Here is an 18,760-nt window from a genome sequence, read left to right as displayed (position 1 = left end):
ACGCAATAAGCCCTTTCAGTCCTCAGCATTTTATTCATATTAGTGGTTGTATAGGGATTCCACGCAGAAGGATTGGTCAGTTGTTTCAATTATAGCAAAGGCAGCCCGTGTCCCTTTGTGGGTGGTGGGAAATGATAGAATCAGATGACAAATCTCCAGCTTACTGTAAACCGTTGACTTCCAACAGTGCCAATCCTACCAGCATTACAAGACAAGAAGGATAAAACATACTTTGGCTGAACTGTGATGGATTGACCACTGGGCAAGAAGAACATGCCCTCATAGTAAATGCATTCCTCTATTTCTACATTAACACCAATCTCCATTGTGCATGAATCATGAAAAATGGCCCAATGGTTTAGTCTACTACAGTGTGAGCAGGGGATTTCATCAGATAAATCCTATGTGTTTATTCCCAGGCTTTAGGCTCTATTTGGACTGTCTTGAGTGGGACCTCCAATTTGGGAGATTTCTCATTGGGTTGCATGGGTACTCTCAGGAAAGATGTCTGCCCTGACAAAGCTAAAAGAATTACGTTACCACAATGCAGCTCCAGTTGTTTGTATGCTCCCCTCCCCAACAAAGGGGAGGGAAATGGTAAACAAAGCAAGCTGGGAAATAGGGAGATTATATAAATGGCCCACAACAAATTAGCAAGTCTCCACAGTTGTTTGTGAATGTAGAGTATGCTCACAATGAGTCCTTGTTCTCTCTTCCAAGTCAAAACAATCAATGACCACAAAACCATATCAGACAAGAGCCTTCCTTGTAAAGAGACATGCCTGCATAAGTGTAGGGGGTGGGAGACTAATTTAGAGTCCCACCTGTCAAATCACTTGAAATGATTGGGTTCACTCAATCTGTGTGTGTTTGTCATTAGGCTCCTAAACTGTGTCCATATACACTCATAAAACTCTCGTGTGGCTTCCCATAAAATCTACTAGGACTGTGGGTTTAAGGTTGATACATTAGAAAAATAAACCTGAACAACACTTCCCTCTTCAGGACACAAAGACAACACCGTGTAATACTTGTGTGACTTCTTATCCCCTTATACTGTATGATCCACTCTGGTATGAATGTATGAGAATGTAACCCCCCCAAAAAAAAAAGTTTGACGAAAAAAAACATGAACTTGTAAATCACTGTCCTTTTCAGGACACAAAAAAATCCTGCACACCCAAGTAACAAAGAACTTAAAAGGAAGTTTTACTTAGGCCTACTATTACCAACTTCTGTCAAACAAAACTCCTGATGGAACAGGAGGGATAAAAGAGAAAGAGAGAAACAAATTGGGGGGAAAAGAATAGAGGACCGGTAACAGTTCATGCCTGTAGTTTTCATATCGCACCATCAATGCCATAGTTATTATTTTGTCCCAAGGTCAGATGAATAAATAGGTCAATCAATGTTCAGTAATCCAGTACTCTCAGAAATGCAACAGAGATGATACTTGAAGCATTTACATCCATTACTATGGTAATACAAATATAAAAATGTAAAACATGGACGGAAAACTGTAACAATTCGCAGTGAACTACTATTCAGGTACAATGTGTGTACAGGTTTCTCTTTTTTTTGTTGCTCTGGAATATTTTTGACAGGTGTTATCCAATAGCTCTATAGATGGATTGTTGAGCAAGTGACATTAAGTTCTTTTAATGGGTTTCATTGTCAGAGAAGACCCCTGCAAGCACTTTCATGTCCTACTCCATCCAGGCTTTTCATGAATATCACTTGTAGAGTGAATCTTAAGCTGTCACATGGCCCAAATGTACAACCTCTTTTTAAGACAATGTACATTCAACAGTGTGAAAAAATAGTGAAGACATTAAAACTGTGAAATAACACACATGGAATCATGTAGTAACCGAAATAGTGTTCTACGTGAGATTCTTCAAAGTAGCCACCCTTTGCCTCGATGACAACTTTATCACAATCTTGGCATTCTCTCAACCAGCTTCATGAGGTAGTCTGGAATGCATTTCAATTAACAGGTGTGCCTTGTTAAGTTAATGCATGTGAGACAATCAGTTGTGTTGTGACAAGTTAGGGATGGTATACAGAAGATAGCCCTATATGGTAAAATACCAAGTTCATATTATTACAAGAACAGCTCAAAGCAAAGAGCAGTCCATCATTAGACATGGAGGTCAGTCAATTCCCAAAACTTCAAGAAGTTTGAAAGTTTCTTTAAGTACCGTTGCAAAAACCATCAAGCACTATGATGAAACTGGCTCTCATGAGGACCACCACAGGTAAGGAAGACCCAGAGTTACCTCTGCCGCAGAGGATAAGTTCATTAGGGTTACCAGCCTCAGAAATCAGCAATTAACTGCACCTCAGATTGCAGACAAATAAATGCTTTACGGAGTTCAAGTAACAGACATCTCAACATCCACTATTCATGGTCAAATTGCTGGAAAGAAACAACTATTAAAGAACACCAATAATAAGAAGAGACTTGCTTGGGCCAAGAAACAAACAATGGACACTAGACTGGTGGAAATCTGCCCTTTGGTCTGATGAGTCTAAATTTGAGATTTTTGGTTCCAGCTGCCGTGTCTTTGTGAGACGCAGAGCAGGTGAGCAAGACAATGATCTCTGCATGTGTGGTTCCCACTGTGACGCATGGAGGTGCTTTGCTGGTGACACTGTCAGTGATTTATTTCGAATTCAAGGCACACTTAACCAGCATGGCTACCACAGCATTCTGCAGTGATACGCCATCCCATCTGGTTTGCTCTTAATGGGACTATCATTTGTATTTCAACAGGACAATGACCCAACACACCTCCAGGTTGTGTAAGGGCTATTTGACCAAGGAGAGTGATGGAATGCTGCATCAGATGACTTCAACCCAATTGAGATGGTTTGGGATGAGCTGGACCGCAAGAGGGAAGGAAAAGCAGCCATATCAGCATATGTAGGAACTCCTTCAAAACTGTTGGAGAAGCATTTCAGGCCAAGCTGGTTGAGAGAATGCCAAGAGTGCACGAAGCTGTTATCAAGGCAAAGGGTGGCTACTTATATTTTGATTTGTTTTAACACTTTTTTTGGTTATGTGTGTCATTTCATAGTTTGTCTTCACTATTATTTTACAATGTAGAAAATAGTAAACAAAGATAAACCCTTGAATGAGTAGGTGTGTCCAAACTTTTGACTGGTACTGTATATTACGACATGGAACTTTGAACATTTAACCATGATATCACATCTGCTAGGGACATGTCATGATGGGCCACTTAAAAAGACCAAAGGTCAACAGATTTAGAAAGTCCTGACAGTGACAAGAAAAGCTCACATTTTCAACAACAAAAAGTATATCAATTTGTTTACATTTGATAATGTGTACAATCTTGGCTTTGGAATGTGACCCATGAGGAATAGACATCAAACCCAGTATGTGTCCCAAATGGCACCCTCTTCCTTATATAGTGCACCACTTTTGACCAGTGCGCCATGGAATACAGTGCCATTTCAGATGCAGACAGAGGTTTAACTGCATGTCTAGATATTGTCCATGTGATAGAAATACGTTCAAACATCCTAAACTATTTAATACAGCAACCCCCCCCTCCAAAAAAGAATTCTCTCATGATTGTAGACCAAGGTAAACCCAATTGACGCCAACAAGAGGGAGTTGACCTCCACAGCCTGGGCCGTCTTCAGCACTGATCTGGAGTGCGAGTACGCCCTCGAGTCACTCACACCAACTCTACGGTACACCCTCTCCTGAACCTTCACTTCTGTACATTCAACGACCTTAACTCTGGCCTTGGTGTTTAAAGTCATTAAACAAGGCGGGGGAGAAAGAAGAAGGGGAAAAAAAGGATTTCTTGCTGTGAATCCATAAAAACAAAAACAATCACTTTGCGTTTTTCATCTGGCCAGGTCTTACAAGCCCCTTGAAGACGTGAAGCTTGCCGGCCCCGGTTAGCTCAAAGCTGTAGTCCATTGTGACGTAGGGAGGATCTCCCAGAATTCCTGTCTGTAACAGAAAGAGGATATGGGCTAAGATGACGCAAGCATGAGTGACTGAACCAAAACACTTTGAAAGGTAAAAGCTTACACCGATGGAGAGGAACAGGACAACAAAACAGCCCGAAAGAAACATTTAATAGTTTGGGGCAGTTGTGATTTTTCACATTTTATTATAGCTGATATTCAAGTGTGAAAGTCAAACAAAGACATTGAACAGAGGTTTGAGGAGCAGAGAGTACATTGGTGAAGTGTGTTTAGACTGCTTAGTGTGTGGGAGGTATCATCTCGTCTTACCTGGCCTGTGAGGAGGGTGTTGGGCAGTGTGACAGCCCCCAGCAGAAGACAGTTGACCTGACGGAGGATAGAGGGAGCTACAGGTGTAACAAGGAAGTACAGGCCCCGTGCCATGTCCACACCTCGAAGGACACCTGCGGAAGAGAGATAAACACTACTTAATAGATTACGCTTACCACCTTGTCATCCATCCAAGAGGTAGTCATCCATGTGGAGATGCCAAACGTTGTTATTGTTCTAGGCTTGATATACATGTATTACTGTTGTTACCACACATCAGAAGACTGAAAGATGATGTGTTTATGGTTAATATAGTGTATATACACACGTACCAAAGCCCACACAGGGACAGACAGGGGTTTGGGAGAGCAGTACTGGGCTTCCCCTGCCGGATACCTTCTCATTCAGACAACACAGCCCCACCAGACTGGCATTGGCAGTGTAGAGCACATGAGTTGGTGCCACCTCACAGTGTGTCACACCCACAGCCACTGCCGAATGGGGAACCTGCAGGGAGAGGACAAGAGATGGGCGTAGTGGAATTAGCATTTAACAATAAAAACAGACTTTAATCCTATGCTTATCATAAATAGACATGATTTGGTGCAAGCAGGCTGGCAGAACAGGACACTTCAGAATGGGTCGCGTCAAAGCTTCAGATTGTGGCAACATTCTTCTTTCAGAAAGTGGTGATTATTTCTTACCTGGTAGGGGGTGAAGCAGTGTAGGGGTCTGACAGGGCCTGGTTCAGGGGACTGCAGCTGGCTGAAGTAGCCCAGCAGAGCCAGGTCACGCTGCTCGTTGCTGCGCTGGTGTCTCCTTTGGAAGAATAATACACACACCGCAGAGGAGAGAGAGGTGAAGTCAGAGAAGTAGGGCAGACGAAGGCTGATACGTCAGCTTAATGGACAAGTGTTCCTGGCAAGAAGTGCAGGGTGGGTCTGTCTTTTCTCTAAAAGTAAAGGGAAAGTATCTTCCATCAGCAAAAACAAATGTATATCCCATGGCAACCAAGAAAGCTGTTGGGTTGTTAGGACTCTTACATTTCTCCCGGGCGGCCTGCTCCTTCAAACTCTGAGTGAATACGGAATAGAGTGTAACTCCGCTGGGCAGGATGAGTTCCAGAGTTGTCCTCCCCCAAAGCTGACTGGACAGGAGGGTGTGTCTGCCAGCCGTGGGATGACCTCAGGAACTCAGGGGTGAGTTGGGGGCACATGACTTTATCCCCACTACTGAGCTGCACCACGTGAGAAATGGAGAAGAGGCGAATGATGTCCACCAACAACTGAAAGCCAAAACCTGAAGAAGCAGGCACATGTTAAAATGGAAGTATGAAAAACATTTGTAAATAATACAAGTATGAATTACTATGCATTACTTCTGTTCAAATGTGTGCTTGCTTTCCCCTTCTTTTTAAAGATTGGGCTATACACGAACATGGCATTTGAGACTAATTTTGCCCCCGGGTTGCCAAGAATACCGTGTTACTGACCTTTGACCCAGCCCATGGTGTTGATGACAATGGGCGTCTCTCGGTTGTACAAGCGCCACAGGGACTTGAGGGACTCCAGATAGCGGTCCAGGTCCGTTTCACAGGACGACTGGCCATAGAAGATCATGTGCTCTGGGGCCCACTGGTGTGTAAAGGGGGGACCTGGAAACAACATGAGACAGACAGACCAGGGTTAGTTTGGATTAGTTAAGACCTCCAAACATTTATAGGACCTTTGAAAATATTGGGATATACAGGTAGTTACAGTGTATTTGGCATGTGTAATGAAAACTCACTCACTGCACTATAATGTATTGTACACATGATAAAGGAAACCGTTACGATACATACCCAGCAGTGGCTCTCTGACTGTAGACAGGGAGAGACAACCTGAGGGAGTGAACTCTGTCTGGCCCAGGTCACACTCCAGGTATTCTACACTTGCAGTGCTGCACACACAGACACACAGGGAGGGTTATTGCTGTAAGCATTTTATCACTGAAGAACCTTCCAAACAAACAAACATAAATCAAAAACACATTACTCACTGGTTAAGTAAGGTATTGATGAGGTGACGGTTGAAGGTGGACTTGCCAACATTCTTAGCACCACATACAAGAATAACTGGACAGCCATCTAGCTCCTCTGTGGACAAAGAACAAAAACAGTCCAACGGTCATCAGGTTGAAATATCTCCGCCTCCATCATGTGGAATACAACAGAAACATGACATGCTTGTCTGTAGAAAAGAACCGAAGGGGACCTGTTTGCCATTTTAAAAAGAGGGGCTGAACTCACTCATGTCGCCTCACTTCCCACATCCTCATTAAGAAATGCCAGCAGCAACGAGAGTTTGAAGTGGGTGTGTTATGTTCTCTACCGTTATGTGTCGAAATAACCCAAACAGCCACCGTACACGTGACGAATAGGCTTAGCAACCTGGGCCGCGTTCATGATTGCTTGGTCTACATGTCAGAGGTATGTTTTGTTCTAGACATATTTCTATTTGAATGTTCCCAAAGACTGTGTCCTGCTGAAAGCAGCCTGGTGACACAGCATGTGAAGGTGATTGGTCAAGAATACCAAGTTGTCTCATGTAAACAAGGGTTTACTTTAGGTCGATTGCGCTGCTACGATTGGATAGAGCGCACTTGGCGCAACCGGTTCGCCGTGCATGACAATACTCCCTAGGCATTACTATCCCATGTTCGTGGGCAAGACTGGGCGTGATTGAAATCAAAACACAACCCTCCAATATCCAAGGATTTAGGCGTGTAATAGTTTTCCCTAAGTGTCAGATCTCCCGTTTGGAAGATACTGACTTTATAACCAAAAGTATACCATTTCCACTTTGTAGTCAATGTTGGCACTAGAAAAAGTGTTTCTAAATAACACTGCTGCCACGTAGATCTTTTTGGACCAAATAAGTCATTTTTTGGGGTTCCTCTTTGAGACAGCAGGGCTGTGTGTGTGTTTACCTGCACAGGCGTTAACCAGGCCGTTGAGCGCCTCCCTGTAGGTCTGTGACATAACCATGCCTCTGGCTGTTTTCCGCAGTGGGGTTATGCCAAGGCCAGAGAGTGGAGTGTCCAGCATAGCTGAACTCTCTCGGATGTCCCTCTATCATTCAAATAAATCAAATGTATTTATAAAGCCATTTTTACATCAGTAGTTGTCAAAACGTGCTTTACAGTAACTCTACAAAGAAGAGGTCGGTACAATCAAAGTCTGTATGAAAAGGCCAGTAGTAACATGCTGTAGATAGACAACATCGGACTATCAGAGTCAACCCACCGAACTGAGTCCAAACACCTCTTTGAGGTCTGGGAAACTGGTGAGGAACCGCGTCAGAGGGGTGTCCAGGGGCTCCAGCAGGATCACACAGGAGTCTGAATCTACTTCACTCAACAACCTTCTACGTGTCTCTAAACAGAACACAGAAAATAAAGATTAAATACTGCTCGTTTGTAAGGTTGCTTCAAACTCAAACCAACAATTTACTCCCTCAAGGGTGATCTAACTAGGCCTATAACTGGAAACAAATCACAAAAAGAAGGCAGCTGAGGATAGTGTCATGCAAATTATTTAAAGGGTGGACGGTCTCATTCAAAGGCTCTCCTTACCTGTAGAGAGGTACTTGCGGACAATGGCTTTGGCCTCTAGACGGCCCGCTTTCTTGGTCTTGCTGGGGTTAGGGGAATCCCCCAGTGCTGTGACGGTGAGGGGGCAATGTGAGGAAGGGGAAAAAAGTGGGTAGGACTGCTGACCCTCCTCAAGGGTGAAACCATGCACCTCCACCCGACCGTACAGACATGACAGAAGGCACTTCCCCCTAAAACACAGGGTCTGCAGGAAAAAGAGATCAGGGTGACTTAGAATAACTTTAATCCACACAGCATGGACAAAATTAATAATACAATTTATAAAAGAGACAAAACACTAGCAGGAGGTATTAGTGAAAGCACACAGGAAGTAGCTTATAGCAGGGAGTGTAGTTGCAACTGAAAAGTAAAAAGTGTAGCTGAAAATACTGCGCAAGTACCTGACCCTGTTGCATGACCAGCACTGTGCGATTATGGATGTAGTCTCGCTCTGCACAGTGAACAAAAGCCTCCTCCTCTATCCTGCCAGGCGCAGCTTTGGCTGAGACACAACTCTCCTGGCCCTCCATACTCTCTCCACCACCATTTTGATGTAAAACAGACTTGGCAAAGGAGCTCCAGTCCTGGGACTCGTCTGAGTCACTGCCCTGCTCTGGTCCACCTGCTCCCCCGTTGGTCAGGGGACGAGAGGGGGTCCTCTCCAAGGCAGCCGGAGTCTTGACCGGTCTGAGGGACACAGCCTTGGCGCCTTTCTTCAGTCTCTTCAGGTTAGGCTTGTCCTTTCTAAGGTTAGATGCGCGGTGCTCTAGCTTGGCCATGGCTGTGCTTGGGCTGAGGTTTGAAGAGTCTGAGTTTTTGGCAATTCTGTTGGACTTGAACCACTTGTCATTACATTGTTGCCTCTTGGACGTCTGCTTGGTTTTGGGGAGAGATTTCTGCACTTTCATGGTTTCTTATGGCTTTCCCTTTGCAAGTAAGATGTAAGGTGGGGAACCCTGGAGAGAGAATAGTACAAAATGAACACAACTAATGCAATGGGCAAGCATCGATTTAGCTATCTGTACATACTATACTAGCAGGCAAGTTAAGATTGATTGTTGTTAGCTAGCTAGCTAACGTTGGTGTAAATAGATAACGTTAGGTAAATTATATGTAGCTAACTATCTAACTCAGCTCACCTAACTACTAGTAGTAACAAATTGAACGTATGAACACAGTTGCTGCCCAATACTACAGTGATGTCAATGAATCTCTGGTTAGCTAGCTAAGATAGCTTTTGTTACATTAGTTAGCTAGCCAACAAACGTTACTGGTGTTCTATTGGAGAGTATATACCACGATCGGCAAGACGAAGGTTGGATACCAAGCAGTACCTCTCCGTAGCTTCTCAAAAATATGCTTGGAGGACCTCTATAGCGAACGAATAAAAATCGTGTTGGCACATTGCTACAGTATAACGTTACTGTTAGCTAGATAGCGTAGTGGTTTCACCATGTGAGCCAGCCAGACGCCATTCTGAGTAATAAATTGGCCAACCAGTATCCCACAGCGACGGTTACAGCAGTTAGCAAGCTCGTTTTGCAGTTACCTACCTTATATTAGTTACATATACGTAAAATAGGCATTTATTAAATTAACGCAACCTGGATACAAAATATTAACTATAGGTCAGGCTAGACTGCCCAATTATTTTGGGTGGGGGGTGGGGTTATCGATAAAATAGGATGGACAGTAAATACCTTCACGGGGTTCACGCATGCTCAGTTGTTCGCGTAGCTAGCTGATAGCGTAGACAGCTAACCATGCATCCACCAAAGAGAACATCAGCTCGAAATATCATTAGTTAGTCGATCCCCAAATAATGCAATTATATAACTACACGATCGTGTAATTTGAACATGATGTTAACATGCTACCCACCATTCAATTGCAAAGCGTGTATTTACGGTTAGCTAGCTCGCTTGCAATATGCTAGCCTAACCGTCACATCCGGTCCCTACCGCCTGGCCTGGACGAGACATAACGCAATACATGTTCCTGATACGTTAGTCAAAATTACTGTTTATAAATGATATTAAATGCAATGCACCATTCCAACAACCGATAGCAGTGACACGATTGCCAGCATCCTGCAAAGGTAAATCGCGTCTCTGTTGTTTCTACTGGACAGATGAAAGCTTAGGGAGCGTCTGTATAATGTCGAAAACGTCGAGGTGCGTAGCTAGTTAGGGGCCTACCTACTAATCATTTCTGGGTAATACATTTGTCTAATCTTAAACAAATTATATTTATTTCAGTTTTATTATCTCATATGTGTTGGCATATTTAGTACTACTCAACCCATTGTGCAAATGTCCCATACCAGGTTTAAGTGAATATCTAGCTAATAATGCATCTGAAGTCTGGACTATGCATGACAAATGACTGATGATGGCGTAGTTAAGATTGCAAGAATACTAATAGCCTAATGATATTAATAGAAGTTACAGACAGTAGCCCATTTTCTATTAATTTCTTCAATTGTCATCTGTTTTCTGACTCTTTCAAGCAACTCCATGACACTGAATCCAGTGTACCTTGAGAAGCAGCAATCTACTGTCAAGGGTGAGAGATGCTTACACAGGTGAGCAGCACCCATGCCCAACGGGTGTTGTCTTTTCTGAATGAGCAGAGGGGTCTTGGCTGGTTCTGTGATGCCAAGCTGACTGTAGGAGGAGATGGGAGGGCATACAATGCCCATCGCAACATCCTGGCCTGTTTTAGTAAGATTTTCCAGGAATCTGAGCCAACCACTACCATGGTTAAGAAGGTCTCCCTCCCAAATGAGTGCCCCACTGATGGCCTGGAACTACTTCTAGACTTTTTCTACACAGGGAATTTGAAGCTTGACTCTCTGAATCTGGACAATGTGCAACAGGCTGCAGACAGCCTATGTGTACCAGATGCGCTCGCCCTCTGTCAGCAGTTCACCACAGAAGGGACCATCTCTCCAGAAGAACCTCCGTCTGCAGATCTTCTGGGTGAAGATGATGGCCTAATCCCACATGTAACGTCTACGGAAACCAAGGTCCCCCTAAAAAGGGGGAGGCCCCCCCAAAAAAGAGGGAGGCCCAAAAAATCCCAAACCCCTAGTAGCGGCTCAAGTAAGAAGGATCCTCCAGAAGCAACCGCCACCACAACTCGCTCTGGGCGTAAGGTGAAGATCTCCAGAAGGCTGCTTGGAGAGGGCTCCAGGCCACAGCTCCTGCCCCAGGGAACCACCAGCAGGGGAACACCACAACTAGTTATCAGACTAATGGATAGAAGTGATGGGGCTGAGGACGAGGGACAAAGCCTCCCTCAGCCGACAGATACAACAGAGGTAGGCTAGAATACATAACCTTATCCTAAAGTGTTAACGTAAGAATAGATTAGGAGGGTATGTTCCTACAGATTTGTAGATTTTATACTAGAACTATAAAGTAGGCCAGGGATAGGCCTACTTTGTCAGAGCAAATGGTCGAGGGGCCGGAACATATTTATAAGAATTTGTACACTGCAAATTGGCCACAACTATGCCCAAAAAGAGATTGTATTTGAAAATAATTTCATACCTTATTTCTGTTAAGACACGATCACGTCTCTTTTTTATTTATTCGTGGGAATACTCTGGAAAATATTTCCTAAATTAGATATATTTTTTAGCTGAATTCCTGGTGTTTTCCCCAAAAAACCTTTTTAGAATAATAATTTACTAAAAACTTTGGTGGGGCCAAAGAAAATCACTCATGAGCCGGTTTTGGCCCGCGTGCTGCCTGTTGCCGACCCCTGCAGTAGGCCTATCTATACCTGCCAGTGCTTAGGCTATAACTACCAGTGCTTAGGCTATAACTACAATATGATGGATAATGCATGAAATATTGTGTCTCCCAGTTACAGGTGGATGGGCCAGAAGATGTGATGAATGACAATAGAGATGATGATTCATTATGTTTGTTTATTTCGCAGGTAACAGACATGGTCACTGGCATTGTACCAGATGTTAGCTATAAAGCTAATTCTCATTTGCAGCCTCATGATGATGATGACGATGATGATGGTTTGATGGAGGGGGTGGATGAGGACACTGATGAAGAGTATGTGCCCCATGCCCTACCGACTACCACCTCCAGCCCCAAAGGCAGACGTAAAGGACCAGGCAAAGCTGTCAATAAAGAGAACAGTGAGGAGGCGGCCAAGGGCTCCAAAAAGGGCTCTGTTCAGTGCCCCACCTGCAATAAGACCTTCCTCAGCAAATACTATCTCAAAGTACACAACAGGTATGCAACTCATTGCTATCACATTGTATTGACTTTGCATTGATTCTGTCTTTATTATACAATCTTTGTTTTTAAAGGTTGGTCCTGTTGAGATAAAAATATCTGGCAAGAGAGACCTGAATAATGACAAAGACTGCTATTATCGAGTGACTAGTGTTGGTGTGTTAGTTATGTTCTTCCACTGTTCACCAGGCGTCATACGGGGGAGAAGCCCTTTGCATGCTCTAAGTGTGGGAAGAGGTACTACAGAAAGGAGAATCTGATGGACCACCAGGCCCGGAACTGCAAATGTGGTGAAAAAGTAAAAGCGGTGAGTGATCAGCAGGACTAAAGTCATGTCCTCTTAGTCATCAAAAGGAAGAAAAGTGAGCATAAAGGGGAGGGATTACCATGACTTGTCCAATAAGAAATGCTTATTTTTGTTTTCGGTTGTAAAACATTTTGACACTTGTGTGCCCTAAATTATGCAATACCTTACATTTTCGCTCATGCACTGTATGTGTGTATTCTTGTTGTTACTACAGGTGCACAACTGTCTTCAATGCCCCATGTCATTTGACAGAGTGGTGGATCTACGTCTGCACACTGTCTCCCATACAGGGGAAATGCCCAATAAGGTCCAGCACCTACCACCTCACACCCTTTGAACACGCCCACAGGACAGTGAACATCAGGGTTGGGGTCAAGTCTGAATTGAGTTGCGAATTGCTCTTTAACTCCAACCCAATTCTTGAATTTGAATTGGCCACACACCACAGGAAGCATCATTTGAATTGAATTTGAATTATAGGAAGTAGAATTTTATTCAATGAAATTCTAATGATTTATTCTAGACGTCACCATAGTAATGATTATTTTGACATCATGTACTGAATGTTTACCAAAACCATGTAGCATAAGGTTGAAACATTTCCATTTGTAAAACTCATTCACTTAAAACAATTGGAAATCATTAGTGATTTGGAAATATTCTAAGATCAGATTGTCTATAATAATTCATGAATTTGTTTTTCAATATATGAACAAAAATACATTTCCCAGATTACGTTAGATCAAATACTGCAATATGGAAGGGAACAATCTAACAACTCATGCCAAAGAAAAATAATCAAACTAATATTTTAAATGGTAGGTGTATTCTTTGCATTAATTAAGTGGCATATCCTTTTGATAAAACATTTCTCAAATTAATTAGACTCATTTTTCACATCTCAGTTGAATTAATTTGAATTGCTTTGTATAAAATTAGACTTCCCCCAATTCAAATTCAATTCAAATTCCACTTCCTTTGAGGTGTGGCCAACTTAAAATTAATTGTTTGAATTGAATTAATATATTCCAAATTGACCCCAACCCTGGTGAACACGTCATTAATTTACATTTGAAGACTTCTCTCTCTGGTGTGCTTTGTATCAAACTCATATTGACATATTGTCGCTTGATCTTGTATCTATTTCAGTGTACGTCATGCTCGGAACAGTTTATGCGTAAAAAAGATTTGAGAAACCACGAAATCAAAATCCACGGCGCACCCAAACCACATGCAGTAAGTCTTCTCTCTTTCCTTTGTGTTAATTGGTCGGCCTTTTCCTGTATTCAAACCTTTTTTTGCTTCTGCATTATTGTTAAGATGTATGACTGCTTGCTTGCTGATCACCAACTAACCTGTGATTAATATTTCCCACAGTGCTCTCTGTGCAGCAAAGCCTACCTGTCTAAAACGGAGGTGCGTCTGCATGAGGCGTCCAAGCATCGAGGCGAGAAGCTCTTTGTGTGTGAAGAGTGTGGCCATCGAGCCTCCAGCCGAAACGGCCTGCAGATGCACATCAAAGCCATTCACAGGTGGGGCTGCGTCTGGGTATGGTAGTGGGTGAGGAGTTTGTTACCGTGGGGGAGCTAGACTGTTTGACTGAACCGATATAGCCTACTGTCGTATAATGTGACGTAATGTATCAAATAATGTGATGTCCCTGTTTGTTTGTCTCACTTTCTCAGAAACGAGCGTCCATTTGTCTGTGAGTACTGCAACCATGCGTTTACCCAGAAGGCCAACCTCAACATGCACCTGCGCGTTCACACTGGAGAGAAGCCCTATCAGTGCCACCTCTGTGGGAAGACCTTCCGGACACAGGGTAAGAACCGCCATCCTCTCTCTCTCTCTCTCTCTCACACCCATTACTAACAATGAACATAGTTGCACAGGTCCTACAGTATGATTTAGTCTCATAGTTATCATTAAGCTAGACTAAAACACACTCTCTGTCTCACAGACTAACGCATACACTCTCACATGAACATCCAGTGAGCTCTCACACAGCCTATTCCGACGCTTAAACATTGTGCTTGTGCCGATGCCTATGTGTGTGTTTGTATGTCATTCCAGCCAGTCTTGACAAGCACCATCGCACCCACACGGGAGAGCGGCCTTACAGCTGTGAGTTCTGTAACCAGCGCTTCACAGAGAAGGGCCCGATGCTCCGCCATGTCGCCAGCAAGCACCAGGACGACCGCCCTCACTGCTGTAAGATATGTGGCAAGACCTTCAAGGGTGAGAGAGGAACTGTCATGGTTGACAAGGGATTGTGTCATCACTGATGATACTACCTTTTCTGTTGAAATAATATTTTCTGTCATGTTTTAATCTAATCAGTAGATTTCGTCCTGAAAAGATTAAATCCCGACTTTAGTTGAACAAAATGCAGAAAAGCACTGTATGTTTACTGTATGTTTTCTTATGGCCTTGTTTGTTAAATCCTCCAGCCATCGAGCAGCTCCGCGTCCATGTGCGTCGCCATCAGGGCATGAGGAAGTTTGAGTGCGAAAAGTGTGGCTACAAGTTCACCAGACAGGTAAGCCATGCATTTCCAATGTGCTAGCTTGGTTCCTCAAATGTCCATGCATGTTTAATGCTCACCCAGCCACTGAGGGGATAAATGAAGCTGTATAAAATTTGAATTGAATACTGAAGTCTCTCCTCTTTTCCTCCAGGCCCACTTACGACGTCATATTCAGGTCCACAACCGCACCGAGAACTACAACCCGCGGGAGAGGAAGCTACGGAACCTGATAGTAAAGGATGAGGGGTCGCAGGAGGAGGATGAGACTAGCCCCTCACCAACACCACCCACTGAGAAGGGGACACCCGAGGGGCTGGCACCTGTCTCTGGACCCAGTGTCCCTCTTCCTGTCTTTGGACCTGGACTCAGTGTGTCTGGACCTGGAACTGTACCAGGAGCCAGTGACATCCTCAGGGTGGTTATCCAGCCCCTGGTGGAGGAGGTGGTGTCAAGCCAAGGGCAGGTGGTGGTGGGCTTTAACCAGGCTGTGGTGGGGCATGGGCCTGGCCAGTTGGAGGTAGGCTTAACCCAGAGCCTAGGTGTGATCGGCCAAGGCCAGGTAGAGGTGGGCCTTACTCATGGCCAGGTCGGCTTTCCCCAGGTTGGGGTGGGACAGGGACATGGCCAGGTGGAGGTGCTCTCCTCCCAGGGTTTGGGTGTGGTGGGGCATGGTTTCATCGTGACAGATGTGATGGACCAGACTCTCCTGGTGGCAGGAGACTACCCCATCCCTGAAACCACGGTGGATCTGAAGGACATACGGGAGGATCCTCCTGCTAAGAGCAAGGCCTGAGGACGGGACAGGCAACGTATTGTGACGTGGAATCTACTTGGGAAAATACATGGGATTTGAAAAAAAGTAATTAACTGTTGTTTGAGGGTGACATTTCAACCACGGGATTATGTCATCATAATAACCCAATTTCAACATAGACAAACCCTTGTATAAAATATGTTGAATTTCTACCTTTAAAACAACGTCAGATCTTCAACGTTCTGTTCACTATCAGGAAAAAGAACACAACAGGCTGGGGCAGCACCTAGTGGAGAATCTATCTACAGCAGAGCTGACTGGGGCTTGTTTTTTTTGTTGTGTGGAATTTATTTATTTATTTTTTACGAAGTCAGTCGTGGTCTCAACCTGCTGTTTAGAGATAGCATAGTAGAATACAAAATGTGCAATTTCAATAGTTTTCCTCTTGTTATGTCAGTCACTGACAGTCAATAAATTAGCCCATGTCAGCTAACATTTTATAGATTGCTAGGTAAGTTAGTCTAGCCAGCTATCTAAATCTTATTTTAATCATGGCCGAGTTACTGACCGGACACCCAAGGCACGTGCCCTGACCTCCAAGGGGCCCCCCATTGATTTTGTTAGTCATTCTCACACAGATATCATAAGAACATGCAGGGAATTCACATAAAAATGGCTACATTTTCTCTCCTTCCCATGGCAAAATGAGTAGAATTCCATTCAATTAGTTTTGCATTCAATTCCTTTTAAAACGGCAAACTGTTCTTTCTGCCCCATGGAAAAATGTGTAGAATTGCAGAAAGTCTGATTTAAAACTGCAACATTTTCTCTACGCCCCAAGGAAAATGTGTCGAATTGCAGGACATTAACTTTAAAGTAGCACATTTTTCTCTCTGCCCACCAAGAGGGGGGCCACTAAAATGTTTTGCCTTTGAGATGGGTAAAAATATTTCTTGGGGCCCCTAAAATGCTAGGGCCCTGCACATTTGCAAGTTATTAGCATTATGAACATAGAAAGTAATACATCTTTAATGCTGGCAATCAGAATGTGTTGTTTGGTGTCAAGTTATATGGCTACAATTTGGTTAATGTTTGAAATGTATTTATATGATTACAAAAAAACAATTGTTTAAATTGTTATATTTTTAAATAAATGCCTATTTGTTCAGCCCACAGCCCACCATTCACAGCCCAGATTATACTTTGGCACACCAAGCCCAAAAGTTTGAGGACCCCTGAACTACAGCTACCCTTTAGTCTCCCATCCAGGGTTTTAACCAAGCCTAGTGCTGCTTAGCTATGATATTTGTCACTGTCTATTACCAATGCGCTATCTAGAGAATGATTGTTGAGAGATCTAAATAGATTCACTGTTGCTATCGAAGTCATTCATTCATTTGTAGACAAACTGGAATTAAAGCCAGACGAAGTCAGCACAGATGGAACTATCCAAGCAGAAGACACGTCTCCTTCAAATGTTGACATTTTGTTGCGTTTTCAACCAAACACAATTCAATATTACTTTTCTAATACAGTAAATAGCCTAAAGTTAAGGCCATTTTACAAACTAATGTAACATTCAAATTAGTAACACATCCATGGTCACATTTTGAGATTACTGTAACTTTACATTACTTCTTATGTAATCATATAAAGCATGCATTTTCAAGATACAGATAACTGCCAAACTAATGGAAACACTTGAGTAAATGAAGGTATGTGTGCTTCCTGAGTTAGTTAAGCACTTAACATGCCATCATGCTTAGAGTCATGTATCAAAATGCTGGGCAGGTTATTATTTTGGCTCCCATGGCTACGCCCCCACAGCATGACAAGGGCACCATCCACAGGGCACGAGTGGTCACTGAACGGTTTGATGTAACCATGTACCATGAGGTGTCTCAGTCACCAGATCTCAACCCAATTGAACAATTTTGGGAGATTCTGAATTGGCGCCTGAGAAAGTGTTTTCCACCACCATGAACAAAACACCAAATTACGGAATTTTCATGGAAGAATGGTGTCGCTTCCCTCCAATAGAGTTCCAGACACTTGACGAATCTCTGCCAAGGTGCATTGAAGCTGTTCTGGCTCGTGTAGGCCCAACGCCCCATTAAGACACTTTATGTTGGTGTTTATTTTGGCAGTTACCTGTAGCATGCATAGGCCAGTCACAGGTCTGTGGGGATCACTTGCGCCATGTACTTTTAATGTAATCTCAACCACAATCTAGGTCATTTGGTTCTGCTATTCGATGATAACCCAATCTGTTGTATAAATAAACAGAACATCTGACATGTGCTTTTAAATGGTCGAAAGCGTAGTGATGGACATTTGGGTGACAACTAAACCAAAAATAAGACATTGTTTTTCCATTGGAATTTGGTGGTGCTTGTAGATGGTTGAAAGCATAGTGATAACACGTTGGAAATTCCAACTAAAACTTTTCCACCAGTCTTTTAGACTGGGTGAATATAGGTTGTAATGTCATTGATCAACGTTATCAACCAATTATACAATTATCTGCGTTGAAATGACGTGGTGTGCCCGGCCCGGTGGGTATTGCAGTAGCCACGTTTGTCTAAATGAATGGCACACTTGGAGAATTGCGCTGTGCAGAAGAACCTCACCCAGTGGAAGCCCCTACTCAGCCCAGTAGACTATGAAACCCCTCAAGACATTTCCCTACTCTGTGGACTTCATATTCATTTTACCTGTGCATTGGGGTCTGACAATGAGCTTCAACTCGTCTTAAGCTGCTTCCAGTCGTCACTGGCCAGGACATCATTGTAAATTAGAATTTGTTCTGGTCCTCACCTTGATAAATGAAAGGTTACATGTAATACTTAAAATACATAACCTTAAATTACTTAAGGTTATTAAGTTTGCGTTTTTACACTGTACATCACTGATGAGACAAATTGAGCCAATAGGTCAGTTTGTGAGAAGTGAATGTAAATGAATGGGATTGTCTTGCATCAATCAAGTCAACAGATTTA

General features: G+C 43.3%; 2 protein-coding genes across 11 annotated transcripts; one reads left to right on the top strand and one right to left on the bottom strand.

The window, feature by feature from the left end:
• Positions 1–1,185: 1,185 nt before the first annotated feature.
• nol9 (nucleolar protein 9) lies at positions 1,186–10,090 on the bottom strand. Of its 7 annotated transcripts, none has more exons than XM_035739020.2 (14): positions 9,962–10,090; positions 8,313–8,867; positions 7,894–8,116; positions 7,565–7,695; positions 7,249–7,390; positions 6,319–6,415; positions 6,122–6,219; positions 5,771–5,932; positions 5,322–5,577; positions 4,983–5,097; positions 4,611–4,785; positions 4,279–4,412; positions 3,902–3,991; positions 1,186–3,777 (listed from the first exon to the last, which is right to left on the bottom strand). In XM_035739020.2, the coding sequence occupies exons 2-14, from the start codon at positions 8,817–8,819 to the stop codon at positions 3,559–3,561; spliced, it is 2,349 nt and encodes a 782-aa protein (XP_035594913.1). In that variant the 5' UTR covers positions 8,820–8,867; positions 9,962–10,090; the 3' UTR covers positions 1,186–3,558. The 7 variants fall into 7 exon arrangements, with proteins under 7 accessions (XP_035594913.1, XP_035594912.1, XP_035594911.1 ...); XM_035739019.2 differs by lacking the exon at positions 9,962–10,090 and adding an exon at positions 9,793–9,942; XM_035739018.2 differs by lacking the exon at positions 9,962–10,090 and adding an exon at positions 9,612–9,786.
• Positions 9,862–18,653, top strand: LOC118360009 (telomere zinc finger-associated protein-like). 4 transcript variants are annotated; one of them, XM_035739014.2, is made up of 11 exons: positions 9,862–10,009; positions 10,421–11,233; positions 11,923–12,170; positions 12,363–12,480; positions 12,695–12,787; positions 13,630–13,716; positions 13,858–14,012; positions 14,166–14,302; positions 14,554–14,718; positions 14,931–15,019; positions 15,159–18,653. In XM_035739014.2, the coding sequence occupies exons 2-11, from the start codon at positions 10,484–10,486 to the stop codon at positions 15,798–15,800; spliced, it is 2,484 nt and encodes an 827-aa protein (XP_035594907.1). In that variant the 5' UTR covers positions 9,862–10,009; positions 10,421–10,483; the 3' UTR covers positions 15,801–18,653. The 4 variants fall into 4 exon arrangements, with proteins under 4 accessions (XP_035594907.1, XP_035594903.1, XP_035594905.1 ...); XM_035739010.2 differs by having other exon boundaries at positions 11,860–12,170; XM_035739012.2 differs by having other exon boundaries at positions 9,943–10,085; positions 11,860–12,170.
• The last annotated feature ends 107 nt before the right edge of the window (positions 18,654–18,760 follow it).

The sequence above is a fragment of the Oncorhynchus keta genome, chromosome 27 (assembly GCF_023373465.1).
Source record: "Oncorhynchus keta strain PuntledgeMale-10-30-2019 chromosome 27, Oket_V2, whole genome shotgun sequence".
Classification (NCBI taxonomy): Eukaryota; Metazoa; Chordata; class Actinopteri; order Salmoniformes; family Salmonidae; genus Oncorhynchus; species Oncorhynchus keta.
Note: the sequence above shows the minus strand (reverse complement) of the source record. Positions and strands in the feature narration are given on the sequence as shown.

Bases quoted from the DNA above. Each gene is read 5' to 3' on its own strand.
- nol9 (XM_035739020.2), bottom strand. From the start codon at position 8,819: ATGAAAGTGCAGAAATCTCTCCCCAAAACCAAGCAGACGTCCAAGAGG. The intron at 8,117-8,312 runs GTACTTGCGCAG...TTTTTCCTGCAG, and splicing joins TGGTCATGCAACAGGGTCAG to ACCCTGTGTTTTAGGGGGAA. The intron at 6,220-6,318 runs GTGAGTAATGTG...CTGTGTGTGCAG, and splicing joins ATCAATACCTTACTTAACCA to CACTGCAAGTGTAGAATACC.
- LOC118360009 (XM_035739010.2), top strand. From the start codon at position 10,484: ATGCTTACACAGGTGAGCAGCACCCATGCCCAACGGGTGTTGTCTTTT. The intron at 12,481-12,694 runs GTGAGTGATCAG...TTGTTACTACAG, and splicing joins GTGGTGAAAAAGTAAAAGCG to GTGCACAACTGTCTTCAATG. The intron at 15,020-15,158 runs GTAAGCCATGCA...CTTTTCCTCCAG, and splicing joins GCTACAAGTTCACCAGACAG to GCCCACTTACGACGTCATAT.